Source organism: Rhinolophus sinicus, chromosome 4 (genome assembly GCF_057876585.1).
Source record: "Rhinolophus sinicus isolate RSI-liver-muscle chromosome 4, RSI-T2T, whole genome shotgun sequence".
NCBI lineage: Eukaryota > Metazoa > Chordata > Mammalia > Chiroptera > Rhinolophidae > Rhinolophus > Rhinolophus sinicus.
The window spans coordinates 11,141,667-11,160,884 of record NC_142504.1 but is presented as its reverse complement, the minus strand read 5'-3'; the positions used below and the strand labels follow the sequence as shown (position 1 = coordinate 11,160,884).

Below are 19,218 nucleotides of genomic sequence, written 5' to 3'. Positions count from 1 at the left end.
TCCCTGAAAATTCCCTGTTCAGTAAGACACCATTGCTTGACCTCAGTAATAACTTATAAGTGCTCACACACACATGTGCCCACACAAACACAAGCCAGCTCTTCTAGATAAAATCTTAATAGTGATCACACCTTTCAATGAATTGGGCTAAAGCCTCACTGAGTCCTCAGCCAGCTCAGGAAAAAGTTATAGAGAGGGTAATGGGCAAAAAGCCTTCCCAGGGCCCCTAGAAATCTAAGCCACGGGTGCGAGATAATGCTTTTACTTTAAGACGTCTGCTGGAAGCACTCGTGGTCTCGAGGGGAAAGTAAATAACCATATATTAAGCACTGACCGTGTTCTAGACACTGCTAGTATGAACTTGACATGCATTTTATAATGTACTCATGCCAGCTAGTATTACGTGTACTTAATAAGGAAGTGGTCGTTTGAAGGATTAAATCACTTGTCCAAGGCCATAGAACTAGTAAGCCATGGAGCTGTGGGGTAGGTCCTGTAAGGACGGCTATGCTAAGAAGCCCAGGGCACTGGCAGGAGTCCTGTGGGGCAACCAAGAGCACATTCACAGTGCAGGGTGGCTCCTGCGCCTTATGACCACTCTGTCTCAGCTCCCTTTTCTCAACGAGAAGCGTTGTTGTTTCTCTTGGATAGTGATTTTGACCTAGAGTGACTGCACGTCTCTGCTCAGGCCGCGACATGGCAACCAGCTTAGCTGCCCACGACCATGCCCCAGATGCTGCCTCTCCCTGCTGGGTCCCTGCCCCACCCCACCCCCAATCCGGGCTCACCAGTGGATATACATATATATATATATATATATATATATATATATATATACACACACACACATACATACATACATACATACATACATGCATGCATACATACATATTAACAGTCGGACTATTAAAGAACCTAAGCCCTGTGTTTGATAACAGAATAAACCTGTATGGAAACGTAGCGGCACTATAATCAGAACGAGAATGGTATCGTCCACAGCTGCCTGCCCTTTTGAGTTCTGAGAAGATTCAAAGTCATCCAGCCGAAAACTATCCCTATGAAAGAGTCCTGACTTTAGCAAACAGCGCATGCCTCAGAAAGACACCAGGGGGCAGTGTGGCACAAGAGATGAGTGTCCTCTAGTCCCATTAGCTCTGTAACTCGATTCTACCACATTAAATAAACCAATATAATTTGTAAGTGTGTGCCTTACCCAAGTCCTTCTGCCACCAGTTCAGCATGGTTTCAGCCTCATTCCCAGAAATGAGCCGTGTGTGATGTCCTTTCCGTGAATGTGTCTTAATTAACCTTCAAAGCTTTTCCGATGGGAGACTGTTGACTTGACACAACAGTGTTGTCTGATGCAACAACACGCACGGCATCTGTAGCCTATTTTAGGAAACGATGCGATCACACTCAGGCATTTGTTTCCAAAATTCTGGGTCACATGGGACCTCCGCAGGTAGATGTTTGTGGGCCAGAGTGGCTTAGGTAAACTACCTCCTTTGAAGAATGAGGCTCTAAGGGTCACAGCTGTCTTCCTTCTGCTCTAAGAATTTTGAGTCCAACGATGAAACAGTCATAGATGAGCAGCAAAGTCGTTTTTAATTTGTTTTTAGAAAAGTATAATGGCACTTCAATCTTTAAACATATATGTATTCCTTTTTTTTTAAAATTTATTGGGGTGACAATTGTTAGTAAAATTACATAATTTCAGGTGTACAATTCTGTGTTACATCATCTATAAATCCCATTGTGTGTTCACCACCCAGAGTCAGTTCTCCTTCCATCACCATATATTTGATCCCCCTTACCCTCATCTCCAACCCCCCCACCCCCCTTACCCTCTGTTCCTTTTTCTGAATCAACTGAGATTTTGACACATGAAGAGACGTTGACTCAGCAGAGAGAATGAGAAAAAAGGCAAAACTAGGTTATGGTATCTTCATCCAAGGATGACACATTGATTTCAACAGGATGGAAACTCCAATGGTTAGAACCAACTGCATGGAACTCTGTGTTGGGAAGGCTTTTTCAGGCTGCCTGGTCTTGGTGAGAGAAGGTATACTGAGGTGTGGTGATACATTTGTCATATGTTTACACGTTTTTGATCTCTATGTTACTCTGGTTTGGTACCATCTCCAGCCATTACATTTTTGAGGATCTATTTTATATAAAGCACTATGTTGGTTGCCATAAAGAATACAAACATGAAAAAAAAAAAAAAGGATGGACCCTCTTCCTCCAGAGATGGTAACAAAGTAGGGAAGAATTAAGATCTACGTAATTTGAGGCAGAATCACTGAAACGTCATGAAGAAGTAAAAATAGAGCATTCTGAGGGTTAACTAGGGCAAAAGAAGACCAGTCTAGTCAGATCAGTTCTAGAGGTAAAATTTTCTGCTGGGTCTTGAAGAATAACTAAAATCTTGACAGGAAGACTAAATGGAGAAGCCATTCCGTAAACACAGCGGGATATGAACACAAATTAAAGATAGGCCTTGTCAGTCAGATAGCAGCTCCCCGTGGTGGTAAGTGGTACAAAATAGTGCTGAAGGTGACAGATGTCACTTCACCAGGCACTTTGTCCTCCGGAAAAGGCACAATTAATATATTCCACACATTTATTAAACAGAATCACGTAGTGATATCAGTATGCCTTTATGGCTTAAAATGCTTAAATTCAAATGTTTTGGCATTCATTTGACCTCTTTGTGCTGAGTATGGTTGAGGAGCAAGGAGCTAAGGGACTCAGCAAACTTTCTGCAAAAATTTAACTTTCTGAGTCTAAATTTATTGACTAGCGATAAGGAAAATAAGTCTTCCCACACAGGTTTGTTAAAAGAGTTCAATAGATTAGAATATATTAAAGCGCTTAGGACCTACTAGCTTCTCAAAAAATATTAAATGAGTTTTAAAATCTACTGTACTAGAGCAGTATTGTATTATCTCAGTTTTTCGGCAGCTCTGAGTGGACATACTTGTCTCTGTTGTTACATTTACTTAGCATCCTTTTACCTTTGTGTCTTAAAGTTTGGAGTCTTCTTTTATCCAGTGAGTCATAGAGACAGTGCTCAAAGAGCAATGATTATAAATGAACTGTTTCCATAATGGCTGGTTTCCAGACAAGGTGCTTCGATAAGCACAGGTCACCTGAACTTCTTACTCAAGGGTTCAAAACAAAGCATGCCATGCAACAGCCACAGAGGATCCAAGGTGAACATTAAAATACACAAGTGAATACGTCTTCTATAGTTATTATCACTGGTTAGTCCCAAAAGGCAGTTTTTCAGGTTCTTTGAATACAACAAAACTATAATGAATGCTCACAAATCTCCTAAATTAGTCTTAAAAATAATACCACCAGCAATGGCCCACTTTCTCCATCTATGGTGCTGACAGGCCTGCTCTGGCCTCACCTGCCCTTGCTGTGGACACCTGTGGCTAAGCCTAGAGTGAAGCCAGGCGCCACATCATAAATCCTTCACCCACTCCCAACTCTCAGCTCTAAGGCATCTCACTTCTAACCTAATGTGACAGATTCCCAATAAAGCAAGATGATGGCCCAATGTGATATTTTAAAATTGGGACTGGATCAAAGAGGATATAATTTGATCGAGTGAAGTTAGCAGTCAATGGGGAAAAAACTCAAACCTTGCCGATGAATAGGTGGCCTTCCATCTGTCTTAGGGAAAGGGATTTGGATGGAAACCCTAGATTTAAAAAATAATAGTTATCACCGTCTCCACCCTTGCCCACAGGATTAGAAGTCATAAAAATGGGCATGCTGGAGTGTCTTCCCTGCGTCAAAAGCTCAGTGGTAAGGCCGAACTGGCTGGTGGCAGGACGAGGTCGGCGGAGAAGGGAATTAGCATTCTCTGAGAACCTACTAGTGACAATTACTGCCCTACCATGTGAGGTTGGTATTATAACAAGACGGGGGAAAAATCAAACAAACCCAACAACCAGGACTCCTAGTGGCTTCCTTATTCTGGGCAGGGTGGTGGTGATGGAAGAGGGAGAGATATTTATAATGCTCTTTTCTTACAGGGACTGGTTTTGCCTAAGAATTGGATTATATTAAAGAGAAAACAATGTCATTTGGAAGCTTCTGTAGGTTCTCTGTGCTTTATAGGAGCAGGACTCAGAGTAAATGCCCTTTTGTGGCAGAGTGAGCTCATAAGCTTTAGAAATGCCTAGAACTTGTGTGGGGTAAGGGAGCAAGACATGGACTGCTTTGAATATTCACAGGAATTTGAAGTTCAAGAGGAGAGAAAAGTCTCGGTAAAAAGAGAAATCCAAGAAGATAGAGGCAAATCCAGGTCCAAGGAAGACACAGCCAGTGAGAAATTCTCTACAAAAGGAGATTAATTGAGACTGTTGTTGAATTTTTTATTTAAGCAGTTGCTTCTACTGTGCCATCATCCTAAACCTTCAGGTAAAGTCTGTTTTGTAGAGTAGACTTGTTGTCACGCAGGGTGTCATGCGGAGTCTCAGCTCCTACTCCCCACATAAGAACGCAGGACATGGTGAGGTCAAAAAGGAACACCCACGGAGCCATAGACAGGGGAGTCATATCACTGTAGTCTTGCTGGCGGCTGGGTTGTAGACACAGGAAGCAGGAGCCACACTATCCGCAACCTGCCGTCCACTTCTCTCTGCCAACCAACCTCACTTGCTAACTACAATCCGCACTTGCAGGCCCAGCCACCATCTTCTTGCTAGCCCCCCACCTACTGCTAGCGTAGCTACGGCAGTTATATTAGTGGCCGATGGCTCACTGGTTACAGCTGACGGCCAACTAGCCACAGCTGATGGCCATCCAATCACAGTGGATGGCCATTTACTACCTGAGCCAGCACCTTTCCATGTGAGGCCGAGAGCCTGGAAACTGCACTCCTGGCTCTGTCCCCACACTTGCGTTGGTAGAACTTTGGAAGAATAAAGAAACTGAAGGTGAGAAGTAAAATGGGGCGAATAAGAACAGACAGAAGGGCATCACTTGCAGGAATTACGATGCAGGGAGGTGGTCAGGGATGCAAAGGAAGTGGAACATGAGAGCATGAGGCAGCCATAACATAAAGATGGAGGCCCAAGAACTCCAAGGGAGCAGGACACAGGTGAAGGGGGTGTTGAGGGTGGGGACATGGATCTTCCAACTGAATGTGGGAATACATATTAAAGATTGAAGGGCAGTGTGATATAATTAAAGAACGTTAACAACCTACCTGATGCCACAGAAGAGACATGGCACTCAAACGCAAGCGCCTCACTTGTTTATACCACACATCACTCCTTCTCCAAGAAATAATAGCTAATGTACGTGGGGTCCTTGCTGTATGCTCAGCCCTGGGCTGTGCTGAGTCAGGCACTATTATTGTCCCCATTTTACAGCAGAAGAAACTGAAATTCAGAGAAATTATGAAACTTGGTAAAGCTCATAGAGCAAACAAAAGACAAGAGTTAAGATTTAATTACAGGTCTTTCTAACCCTAAAATCTCAGTTCTTAACCATTAGCTAGCTACATGGCTTACTCCGGAATGATATAAACTGAATTGGTAACACAGGTGTTTACCTATGGACTAGCTGCTCTGCTGGGTTACTCATATTAACAAATTAATCTATGGGGTTTGTGGTATAGGAGGCAGGAGGTTTTTCTTTTTTTAAAAAAGCTGTCACCTGTACAATCAGGAAGCATACTGAAAAGGGTAAGTTATACTATTCATCTTGACAAGATATTCAGGACCGAACAGTGCCAAGCCTAGGGGAAATCTAACTCTTTTCAAATGAATCCCAGAATTCTGGAGAAGAAAAAGATGACTCACATACAAGAAAGTCCTTTACAAGCATCTTTTTATTTGCTATAAGAATATATAATTTGGCATTTCTATACAATCCATTGTGCAAATAACATGGTAGGCATTTTACAAGCAATGCAGAATCTCAATATCTGTGCATTTCCCCGATTAAAATATTAGCGAGGGTTGAAAAAATGACATCTTGGGATAAAAGAAAACAGAGGGAGCCAACTTTCTTCCCCAGGATCATGGCTTCCGTCATCAAGAAGCACAGTCTTCAAGAAGCACACCATGTTGAAGCCTCGATCCCTAAGACTGAAGGCACTGCGGGTGAGGTGAGGATGTCATTTGTGGGGGGACCCCATTGACGTAGGAACTCATAAACGTTTTCTGCAACTTCAAACGTTCTTACGTGGACAATTACTTTTGTTTAATTTTTACAAGAGTTTATTTGAGCCAAACAGAGGAGACACCTGTAAGCAAGATCTCAGCAGACTGAGAAAAAAGCTTCCCAGAATGACAGTTTGCAGTTTCTTTTATGCATTTGGATTTCAGGAGGGAATGTAAGGAAGATTACATGAAGGTGGGAGAAAGCCAGGTGGGGATGGGATTACAGGATAGTTAGCAAGATTATGTAGTGGTTAAGCGTATTTCAAAGGTGTCTTAACCTAGACGCACAGAAACAATGGACAAGGCTGCCTAAGGCAAAGATAAGCCTTTTACCAAAGAAGTGATAGGCCTGGGGCGTGAATCCCCACCATGACCTGCTCAGGTAGGAATTTATGACCAGATCACCCTGTGAGCTTACTTTCCATTAGATTGATTACAGAATCCCTTTTCCTCCACAATCTATTAGGTAGCAAGGAGGCCACTCCCTCGTGGGCAGTTTCACTGTGTGGCCAAATGGCTCTGTGCAGCAAGCTCTAAGGCATCTGAATATGAACAGGTAGAAATGACCTATTCAGTTAACCTAATTCAGGTGGAATAGATGCTACCAGTCTGCAGAAGGGTCCTCTTGCTCAGGCACCAAGCAGGGAGCTACGGATTACAATCGTTTCCCTAACAAAAAGTCACAGTGATTTTCCTTTTTGTATAGTAATTAAATTTCCCTGCAATGCTATCGTAAAGCATATTATAAATAAGTGGCTCAGTAGCACGATGGGCACTAAACTCTGGAGCTGGCTCGATGGCATAAGCGAGGTTTATTGGAAATGAACTGCAGAGAATGAAAGGAGAGAGCCAGCACCCTTTACAATCAAACCCCCAAGGCTGTGGCCTCAGGGCACAGCCCTTCTACGTATGTGTGTGTGTGTGTGTGTGTGTGTGTGTGTGTATGGGAGGGCGGGAGGCGAAGGGGTTCCTGGGGAGCATTTCCTGGATGTGGAATCCTCATAACTACATCTATTGTGCATCTATGAGCCTCCGGGCTCAGCAATAGCATTTGGAACCTACATTGTCCTTAATTGTTATCGCAAAAGGCACAGTGGACATTGTGAATGCCACTTTCTAGTCACGCAAAGCTGAGGCTTTTAAAGATTATGCCATCGAGACCGAGGACCTACGGCTAGTTATAGGCCAGACAGGACTGGAGATCACATCTGCCTGACAATACACCTAAAGTTTTCCATTGCAGCGGAACTTTTCTGAAGGGATCAAAGCTGTCTCTGGCCTTGAACCTTTCCTTACAATTTCTACGAATTTAGTCCCGAAGTAAAAACTCTTAGAAAGACACAGTAGGGCTGACAATGCCACCACGAAGAGAGGTGAGTTATAGACTTCCATTCTAACAGCTGTGAGAGCAACTGGGCTCCCAAAGGGACTTAGAAATGTGGTCTCTTAGGAAGACGATCTGAAATTTAACTGAAAGGCATCTCCAGCCTTATGGAGGGAAATCTTCAAATAAGGAATTCAAATTTAGGTTTAGCATTTTACACCCTCCTGCCCCAGGACCACAACACCAAATGGACATATCCTGAAGTAAATCTTAAACTTAGATTCTCTGAGGCATGGGCCTCTCACTGATTTCTAGCTTTGTCTACTGTGAATGAAAGTGAAGGATTAAAGGGAAGTAGAGCCAAAATGCATTTCCTACAAACTCACATAGCTTTACACGAATCTATAGGCCAGAGGCACACAACAAGAACCAGAACAAGGGTCTTTACTTTTAACTGAGATCCGCTGAGTTCAGAAATACCTATGGACACAGTCCTCAGCCTTCTTTTCCCTCTAAGATTGTTACATTCAGAAGCACAACTTTTGTTTTAGATGCATTTACTTTGAAAGGTAGATGTTCACTTGGATTTTAAATGTTGCATTTGGAATTGAAAAATGATGTTCTTGGAAGTGTATTTCCTACATACGATGACTATTAAACCAACAGTCTTATCGGGGCAAGTCAATTTCCAGAGATACAAATAGTGTCAATGGTAGGAATTTCATTTTTTCAGAACAGGTTGCATTGCTTTAATTTTGGTCCAATTTAGACTTTGAAAAATGTATACCAATAAAAGCCGCATGAGACACGTTCTTACTGGTTTGCTGCTGAGGTTGTCATCAACCCCCAAATCCAGCAACTGATGAGTCTAGATCAGAACAACAAAGGGGAAAATCACATACAGCCTTCACTTGGCCCTGGTGGGGTCACCCTGATTGTACAGCCCACAGGCCTCCGAGGGTGTTGGAGGCATAGCCCACTGTGGCTGCTGAGTGCTGAGAGGCAGATGAGTGGGCCTCTCCTTCACTCCCTCTCTTCCCCTTGGTCTATTTTCTGTTCCAGGTATGGGAGATGTTCTGAATCTTTTTCATTCTGATCCTCTGATCCAGCATCTTGTACCTTGCAGGATGCTCCTCAGTTTTCTTTGGGACCGAAGGTGCGTAAGAGCTAGATGCATAAGCAGGGCGTTTAAAGTGACGCAGCGGAGGCTTGATGACTGGAGGCCATGCAAAGGAAGACAGACAGCCATTAGCCTCCCCCCACGTCATGGCACAACTTCCTCACCCCTGGACCTGTGGCTTTTCTTCAAAACCAGGAAGCAAACAGAGTTAAAGTCTCACGGGGGATCTTGTTGCTGACAAATGAACAAGCACATTAGCACTGTGGTCATTCACTTAAAATCAATAAAGGCAAATTCCTGGAGCTAAACAATGATGACCCAGGATATGCAGGGTTTTTTCTAATGAATGGACGGGGTTAAGGAGTGAGAGGGAGCAATGAGGTCACTTTGGGGAAGAGCAAAGCAAACAGGAGTGAGCAGGCCGTCTCATCAACAGCAGGCAGCACTGTATGCAAGCTTTTAGGGTTGCAGAGTGGCACCCAATCCTGAAATGCTAATACCAAGTGCACCATCGAGAGGACATTTGCAAAACATATATATATATATATATATATACAGTTCTTGTAACCAAAATAACAAAAGATGTGAACAGACTCCTCACCAAAGAAGATATACATGTGGCAAAAAAAGCATAATAAGTTGCTCGACAATGTCTGTCATTAGGAAATTGCGAATTAAAACAACAGTGATATATAGTCCACACCTATTAGGCTGGATAAAATCCCCCCCAAATCTGATGACACACATCGCAGGCCAGGATGCAGAGTGACAGGAGCTCTCATTCCTGCTGGTGGGAATGTAAAATGTTATAGCCACGTTGGAAGCCAGTTTGACAGTTTCTCATGAAGCTGGACATAGTCTCACCACGTGATCCAGTAAGTGTGCTCCTACGTATTATTTACCTAACTGATTTGAAAGCTTATGTCCACATAAAAACCTGTACATGAATTTTACAGAAGTTTATTCACAGCTGCCAAAAACTGGAAGCAACCAAGATGTCTTCAATAGTTAAATGGATAAACAAATTATAGAACATCCATACAATGGAAAATTATTCAGTGATGAAAAGAAATAAGCAGTCAAGCCATGTAAAGACACAGGTGAATCTTAGATGCGTGCGTAGTGCTGAATGAAAGAAGCCCGTCCGAGAAGGCTACACCCTGTGTGATTCCATTATGTGACGTTACTGAAAGGGCAAAACAATAGAAATGATAAAAGGATCAGTGATGGCCAGGCATTTGGAAGGAGGAAGAAAGGTGAAGTTGGTGACGCACAGGGAATTTTTAGGGAAGTAAAACTATTCCATGTGGTTCTGTAAAGGTGCATACGTGATGCTATCTAGGTATTTGTCCAAACCCATAGAACTTAGCACAAAGAGCGAACCTATATGCACACTTCAATGTATGCACATTCACAAAATAATGTAGGAGGTCAGGGCACTTGCAGAATGAAACGCAGGATGTAACAAAACCATCTAACTGCATTAAAAATGCAGGAAACAACCTCACTAAATAGAGTGTGGCAAAAAGACACTCACTAGGTAACTTTGGACGTGAGTGGGTTCTGTTAGACTACAGGCCCACGAAGCTGCACACAAGTACTGTGTCCTGGTTGTTAAATTGTTTCCCATGGGAGTACTGGTTAACAATTTGACTACTACTCTAAATGTCTACTAGGATTGAACAACGACGTACACGGATAGTGGACGGTGAGAGCCAGGTTTCTCACTATTGGAGTGGGAACTTACAGAAAAACAAAAGGAGGAGGTCAGAATGGTCCGTGTGGCAGTATGAATTCAGTCTTAATATGGCTACAGATGGATACAGAGACAGATGTAGATATAGATATGGAAATGGATAAATATGTAGATGGAGATATATAGACAGACAGACAGACACACACACACACACACACACACACACACACACACACACACACAATTCCCTTGCCCCACTAGCTGACAGGGCATAGAAGAAATAAAGTAGCCATGGGCCTTGAAGACTCAGGAGCAACAAACTCGCCTCGTATCCAGATCTTGGTTCCTAATATCATTCTCCAATAAAAGGAAGCAGGGCTCCTTATAAAAATGCCTGATTGTAGGTCTAGAAAACAAAATAGACAAGACGACCCTGAAGCATCTTGTAGTTCCAGGAAGTAAGAAAGTGAAAAAAAAACAAAAAAAAGACAGACTACAGGGCCCCCCAATGAAAGATCTCCCAAATGGCCAAAGTTGCAACAACTTGAGCAACAAAATAAATACAGCAATACTGAATTATAACCCAAAGTATAAAGTACACATCCATGAATCCATACTGATATAGATATGTAAGTAAATAATTGTGGAAAAACAGACACATCTTTCATGCGAAATAATTTCAAATAATTCATGTAGCCAAACCTCCCTAAAGGAGGAGGAACTGCTGGTCTGGGTTGAACATAGTGACATCCTTCCAGAGAGTACAGTCTAGAAAGGGGACAAAAGAGTAACTTTGCGGTGGAGAAATGTAACAAACAGTGTTTGCTAACCCAGGAGACCAAGGTTAACATCAACAGTGGCCAGTCACATTGGTCATCCGCACCCTGATTTTACGTGGTCAGAGGAATGGATGTCATGTAACGAAAAGAGCATTTTACCTCTGTGGTCTTCCTCCCCAGAATACGTAACCCCGTTCTAATGATGAAAAAGCCACAGACAAGGCGCCACTCAGAGACTGTCTACAAAACAGCTGACCAGTCCTCCTCAAAACTCTCCAAGTCACCAAAAACAAGGGAAGGCTGAGGAACTGTCACAGCCAGGAGGAGCCATGGAAACGTGATGACTTAAATGCAATGTGTTATGGGGATGAGATTCTGGAATAGAAAAAAAAAAAACACCACTAGGTAACAACTAAGGAGATCAGACTACAGTATGGACTGTAGATAATATAAAAGAACATCAATTAACCCGCAGATCTACACACAGAAGAAGGTGACATACTAAATGCTTCTTCCTCCCTCTATACCCCTGGGCTCTAGCCCCATCCCCCGCCCTTCCTCTTCCCCTCCTTGGTCCTACTGACAATGTTCGGTCAATGAGACAATGTAAAAGTGAATAAAGGGAAAACCAGGTTAAATGACAATCACAGCGAGGTGAGATATAGCAGTTAGGTAAAACGTGTGAAGGGGCAGCGCTGAGGCTGACCATTGCCTCAAACGCTAGCTCTCAGTGAGGGGCCAGCGAAGGTGTGTCATAGCAGGTGCCTCCGTCTGAAGGACTGGGATTGGGGGTTAACCCTGGTTACAAACAGCTTTGCAAATCTCTTCCAGTAACAGGAAACTGCATGGCGTTTATGATCAAGCAAAAAATCAGAAACAACTTCCATGTACAAACATAGGAAATTGGTTAAGTACTGGTACATTTTTAAAATATACTATTGTGATATTATGGAAAAATGGTACAGATTTCTATCAATAAAAATGTGATAATGTTAAATGAGAAAAACCAGTGTATATGATCTAACCTCATTACTATAAAAACGTAAATATGTGCACAGAAAAATCTGTAGGAATTTACACTGAAACCATAGCAGTGATTATCTCTGAGTAGTATAAACATGGCTATTTTGTTTCTTTTTGGTTGTTTACATTTTCTAATTTTTCTATGATGATCTGGTTTTAGTGATGCAACTTTTTACACAGAAACATACTACTAAAATGTCTTCTACAGAATCATATATCAGAGCCATTCTACAAAACCATACATAATAGAAAGTCAGTAAAACCAAGTTTACGTTGGGCTTTAGGAGTAGACTTCTCAGAGAGCGTATAGCTGAATACACATTTGACAACTTATAGATTAATTATTCATTCATCGACTTCTTAGAGCACCTATTGTATCCTGCTGATGTAACCATAAACCAAACAGGCAGAAATCCCTGCTCTCGAGGGGCTTCCATTCTAGGCACCCCCTGAAACTTGTGCTTGCTTACAGAAGAAAAAAAGTGTGAAAGCATAAGAAGTGATGCTTTTCCTACAAGCTCCATAGGACCCAGACCAACTTGGCCTTTTGAGTTAGGCTAACAGACTTCCGGCAAACGGTCCTGCAGGGACATAATAATATATATGCAGAAGAACAGCGATTTTTAAGATCTCAGAGTGCTTAATTCTGTTTCGTAGGGTAAACAAGGGACTGTGGCACAAAACACCCCATGAACAAACATAAGAACAGTCCTGTTACCCTGGAGGATGGAGTAGACATGGGAGAGGGCTTCAGATTCAAAGCTGATTGTTGCCAACATCCGGACTCGCTGAATTACTGCTCTTCAAATCACAGGCCCTCTCCATATTCATTCTATTTTTGCTGCTCAGTATGAACCCAGCCAAAGTATTATTGAATTTCCCACTTCTCAGCATGAAGAAACATTTACCGTTTGCTGGCATTCTGATTGTCAGAACAAAAACTCTCCTTGCCGCTAGAGTCACCGCAAATGGAGTTGAACCCCTGCTAGAGATCAGCCCCCCACCGAGACTGTGGAAATACTTATATGCCTGCTGTCACCCTCACTCAACATGTGGGAAAAAAGGAAAATTCATGGTGTTGTTTTGTATGCACTGGTTGTCTTTCCCTTCTGCGGGGGTGGGGGGTGGTGGGGGGGCGTGATTTGATGACAGGGCAAAAGAGCAGAGCCAGAAATGGGGTTGCCATGTTGAGTTTAATGGGGACCTTTCTCCTGGGGTGCTGGTGTGGCTTCCTAAGGACTCCTTCATTCTTCTTCTGGCTACTCTTAGATATGCCTGGAAAGGCGCCTTACCCGTGCCTTTTCATTGACTGGGTACTTCCCACCGCAGAACCCAAGCAGTAGTGTTACAATCCGGCCCCACCCCCACCCCTGGAGAAAAGAAGCAAACTGGGAACAGAACCCCCTCCCCTCTCTATGCTTCATTATCAGCAAGTTGGACCCTGTCCTCTTGGGAACACAGTCACAAAGTCTGCTCTTGTCTCTTGGAGCAATTGACTCGGAGAAAAGGATCTAATTAGCTAATGAAGATTTGACAAAGGCACATGTTTCTGCATAGAAGGTACACTTGGGAAAGTCCTTATATGTATTACTTTCAAACGTGCTTAAAAAAAAGTTCAAGACAAAAATTGACACCTCATCTTGTGTGTTTCAATTACATGCAATGTTCGTTTTTCCTAAAAATTGTGCTCTTTTAAGAGTTTTAATCCTCACTTGTTTAAATCTCATTTTTTCCATAAACACCAAATTCCTCCCAAAGGTATCTATGACTTTCTCCCTTTCCTCTGCCACCACCAGCCTATCTTTTATTCTCTGTCTGTCTGTCTGTCTGTCTCTCTCTGAGATCATTTTGTTTGGTGGCTACTTTTTTTTCCTGCATGGAAAACTGCTGCATAGAATTATTCTTCTTCAGGAGATAGATTGGGGTTTATTCATAGATAAAATTGACACAGCTGTTAGCTGGATTCAGGTGTTGACATACAAATGGGATTTTTGGAACTCCTTGTTTGGAAACTTATTTAGTCCACTGTTTCTCAAAGTACCCTCCCATAAAGTTGTGAGTAAGAGATGCTGTTGCAAGAGGCAGGGGTTCCTCCATTCAATTTCACTGAGTTAAAGCTAGACTAGTATTTTAATGGCAGGACTTCTCCGAGACCTAAATAATGGAGACGTGTATTATGAATCCCTAAGAATAGCCACTAGCATGTAGTTTTTCTCAATTTTATTAGGCTAAAGAACCCCCTTTATCAGGAGCGTCTCACGGAGTGTTCAGCAGAGAACTTTCAGAAAGACGGGGGTAATTCATTGTCATTATTATAGCATATCGGTCTCATTAATTCAGCACACCCTGTTTTGCACTAAGTGAGAGCAGGCCAGAGAGAATGGTCACTAGTCCTCATGGAATCTAGGTCCAGCCAAATTCCCGTGAGTTACGTAACACTCTGCATTACCATCTCTGTTCTTTCAATTGCCTGCAGCTGCAGCGTGACCTTTTGGAACCACTGAACTGCAGCCCTGGCAACTTCATACCAAGAATTTCTGACTCCCTGTCTCCGAGGTCTACCCCCAAAGGTAGCTACCTGGTGTACTCTTAGCTTCTGAATCAATCCTAATACGGGCACCTTTTTTAACAAGAGAAGTGTTGGACATGTGTTTTCTTCTCTTTCAAAGATAATGCCACAATATGACCTTTGCAAAAACCATTTCCATCTATAGACATTTTCTATCTACATTTACACGCACACACGTGCACATACACACATGCACACACACAAACACATACACTAAGCTAACAAGATAAAAAATAATCATTTAATGCCTCTTCAGTGTTGTGCTACATGAAGAACAAAATCCCACTGCCATTCAATTCCTAAAATCAGTGCCTATTTGTGTCTGAAATCTGATGGAAAGTCCTTATAAAAATGCACAAAAATCATCCATGAGCTTTGAATATCCGGGGATTGGAAAGTTAACATCAGCTGTATTGAGGACAGAACAATATAAGACCTGAGCCTGTGATTTTCTTTTCAGGATCTGCCACGGTGTAAAAAACTCTGCCATACATTGTGTACTAAGCGCAATGCTAAGAATGTAACTTGAACTAGCCTTTCGTCCTCACTACATTCCTAATAGGCAAGCACTCTTTCTTATCCTGCCCTTTTGGGATGAGGAAACTGAGACTCAAAGAGTTTAAGTAACTCACTTGCCAGAGTTTACACAGCTAGTGTGCAGGAAGTCTGGGTTCTGGTTCCACATCCAAGCGGTCTGACTTCAGAGCCTGCCCCCCGTATTTAAATTAACCTTGGACCAAAGTTCGGAGTAAATTTAAATGACAACTGTAACAAGTGAAAAGAGTCAAGGTCAAATTGTACCTCATTTCCACTGTCAATATATGAGTATATGCCCATGTAATATAAAGGACTCTTGGAGATTCTTGTTAGCAACCATAATCATACTTCCTCCAAAGCAAAAGCAGATCACCCCCCACCCTTAAGACAATTTGTGTGGCAATGGTTCAGGAAGGGATTATTATGTAACAGTCCTGGCTAACAGATCTCTTAAGTAACTGCTCTTGTCTCTTGCCTCACCTATGCCAGGTTGGAATGTTAATAGATATTCCGAAAGTCCAGGCCACTGGAGACAAGCAATCAAGCCATGTGAGTTCCAGGATCTTGGGTGAAATTTTTACCTCAAAGGTTTTCACCCCTGGCTACATAGGACAACCACCCATCATATACATTTTACAAGACTCTGGCTGTCTAAGGAATTTACCTCAAGAAAATGAGAATGCTGAATAATCTACTGGTTCCGTATTTGAAACTCACAGAGCAAAGAGCGCAGAGAACAAGAAGCTTGTTGTCTGAGAAGGTATCCAGACGGAGCAGAGTTGACACAGCCCGAACCCAGCTACTACCCAGTACGGGAAGATGACCCGACCGGCCTTTCCAGGTCCACAGAGAAATATACGTCCACAGGGAAAAGAAAAACCCCATAGTTTTGTTGCCCTTCACCCACCTGACGCTGTTTGCCTTCACCTGCAGTTCTCAACCCTGGTTGCGTATCAGATCACCTGGGGAGAGTCAAAATTTACTGATGTCCAAATCCTCCCCACCAAGAGCCTCTGAAATAACCAATTATTTTAAGGTGGAGCCCAAGCATTGTATGTTTGTAAGGCCCAGTGGCTCTAATGTGTAGCCAGGTTGAGAATCACAGGCTTAGGTGTTGAGTTTGTTCTGAAAACAAGTCAGCTAATACTTCAGTTTCGAGGGGTGCTTGGGGCAGCTGACAGGGTCTGGTCTTCACGTACAGGAATTATCAACTCTGCACATGGCAGGAAATGAACCCATGAAATCTACTTTTGAGAGAGGTGGTCTAGTATGACAAGCGTGGGCTTGGGGCAACTTATAACTGGGCTAAGCTATTACTAGCTGTGCGATTCTAATCTGTTCTGGGAATTAGGTTTCTTGTTTTGTTGTGTGTTTTTTTTTCTGAAAATTGGAGAAACAGTAACTGCCTTGCATGGTTATTGTGAGGATTTTAACGGTGACATGAATTATATAATGTCCGTATGGTACCTTGCAACCTTGCACAGTGCCAGGATGTCACAGGTACTTGGTATGTGGTCACCTTTACTCCATAGCACAGGAGCTGAAAGGTCATCACCGGCTAGCCTTTGAATAGTGGCCTACTTGGGGAATTTCTTAATATAGAAAAGTCGTGTAATTTCCCGTACAACTGCATTTACTACATAAAAGACCTCGGCACACAAAGAAGAAATTAATGAATTTATTTGTGACTATTTGGCAGAGAACACGCCAGTCTGATTCACAAAAGACTAATTATCCAAAATGTGCATCTGTGAAAAAAATATGTTTTTTCCATCCAGCTACCTGAGAGGACCACTTTGCTGAAACCAAGGGCCATTCTAAACAAAGCAAAACCGTCTAGCCCACATTCTGAGCTATTTATACAATATACAAATATGGGGGTTCATTCAATTACTTTGGGGGAATGTCTAACCACAAGAGAAACACAGTGCTGGAAATCCCAGATGGGCACTATGGCTTCGACAACCAACTAAGGTGGAAGGAGCTTCAGTCCCTAAATTCTAATCACGACATCATTAGGAAAAAGACAAGGGCACTTCTGATTCTTCAGACTCTTTGCATTTTTATGCTGAGCCATAATTCTTTGAGCCACTGTCCTTGGAAAACATTTTTAAAGCATCGATTCTCTGGACTTTTAAATATTTCTTCTTTGTGCTTTACCCCATAGGTAACTAATATTGGCTACAAAGCTCATGGGACAGGGAAAGAGTGTTGTGTACCCTTGCATCCCCAGAACTTAGCCATGGTACTGATACGAGTTGATGCTGAGAAAATTTTAATGAGTGAAAACACTACTCTACATCACACTCAGTAACCTCCATAGATCTCCCACTTTCTAAAGAATAAAGGTATCACTTAGAATACACACCAACTGGAAGTCAATTGAATCTTCAGAACCAAAGATTTCTCCCTTGCTTCAGCAATGTCTTAACGCCTAGATTTGCTGCCCACATTTTCTCAAGAAGAATATCCACAAGTTCCCTCTCTTTGAGGTTATAAGTGTGATGTCTGAGCACCTTTGTTTTACGCAAATGCTACAATTTCAGCTCATTTCTACAGGTCTTCCTATAGCGTGGAGAGGCACTGAGGCAGTTTTCAAGCCTCTCTCCCCCCTGACAAATAGGTGAAAGAGGAGAAGCAATTAAACAAAGCTGGAAGAGCACACTGGCTCTTTTCTGTTTCAAACAATGGCTACCTATCAAATGTTCTGCAACCTTTTGATTTCATGACTAAGGATTTAATAAGATTATTATTTTAACGAGTAATAAACGAATAAGAAAGTCCCCTCCAGGAAATGATCATCCCCAATTTAGTTCTTTGTTTTCTTTCTGTTTGATCGGGCAAGCACAAAGGATGTGATGTGTGCTATTTCAAAGGAGAAAAATATTTTGGAGATCATGCACGCTTAGTCTTCTGCTTGATTTTTCTCATCAATGTGTGCATTATTTCCACGCATGCACATGAAGCTGGGAAGTGTAAGGCTAAGTAGATAGCTCTATGCCCTTCATTGATACCAACGACGACCGACACCAGAAGAAGCCTGTGAAGATAAAATTTTTCAGGGTTCTAGAGCCCTGAAAGGCTAAATTACCAAGGAGCTTTGACCTAGTCCACAGAAAGAATGACAACTGTCATCTCTCAAAATAAACCCAAGATAAAAGAGAATTGCAAAGACAGTACTCACTAGAATCTCTACCCAAAAGACAGTGCATGATTCGGCAGACCCAGTCATTGTGCTTGAAAGTGGCACATGGGTAATTGATATAACCCCCAGGCAGAGTACAGGGTGAAACAAAGGTGGTTACAGTGTGGACAATTTGACACCATCTTTACCTACCGACAATGAAACTCAGAGAAAGAGCAGGCTTGCTGCCTGCTAACTGCAGGCAAGCTATTTATTTGATTGTCTCAGTTTCCTAATTTGTGAAACGGAGGTCACAGTACTTTCCTTAGAGATGTGATGATTAAATGAGATAACACATATTAAGAACCTAGCATGGTCCCTGATATTTGATAGATGTGTAATACATATCAAAGTATTTCTTGTTAAAAACCTGTATTAGGGAGATCAGAAGCTATCATATTTGAAGTTAATCACTCAATAAGTTACAATGCACATAATATTTTGTTTTGGTAAAAGAAACGTAAGGTTCCTGAAATGTCTTCAGACCTCAGAGCTGGACAGTTGTCTTCTGAGAAATCCTCTGGATGGCCGTTTTATCCGTAGTCCCCTACAACAGGACACACAACAATGTCATTGCAAGCCAGCTGGCATCTCAACACACAAACTCTTTCTACATCAGGCGGTGGAGGTTAGAAGCAGAGCCACACCTACCGCCAACACTACCGTGCAAGCCAGCAGCACACAGACAGAGGAGCAATCAGCTATCTGCATCAGCGAACGGCTATAGCACTGTACCTTTGCATCTAAGGATCCCTGCAGGAAAGCGAGGTGACCAAGGCTCCCTGGGGAACGCGCTCA

At 42.4% G+C, this 19,218-nt stretch overlaps 1 protein-coding gene across 9 annotated transcripts in view; it reads right to left on the bottom strand.

Moving 5' to 3' along the window:
- Positions 1-5,836: 5,836 nt before the first annotated feature.
- PDE1C (phosphodiesterase 1C) overlaps positions 5,837-19,218 on the bottom strand; it is a 483,269-nt gene continuing 469,887 nt past the window's right edge. For 7 of the 9 annotated variants that reach the window (XM_074340964.2, XM_074340965.2, XM_074340969.2 and 4 more), the window contains one exon: positions 5,837-8,728. In XM_074340964.2, the coding sequence (XP_074197065.1) occupies positions 8,559-8,728 (170 nt within the window). In that variant the 3' untranslated portion in view covers positions 5,837-8,558. Of the gene's footprint in view, positions 8,729-16,902; positions 18,968-19,218 lie in introns of those variants that run through there. The other 2 variants (XM_074340966.2, XM_074340971.2) reach the window with 1 other exon arrangement.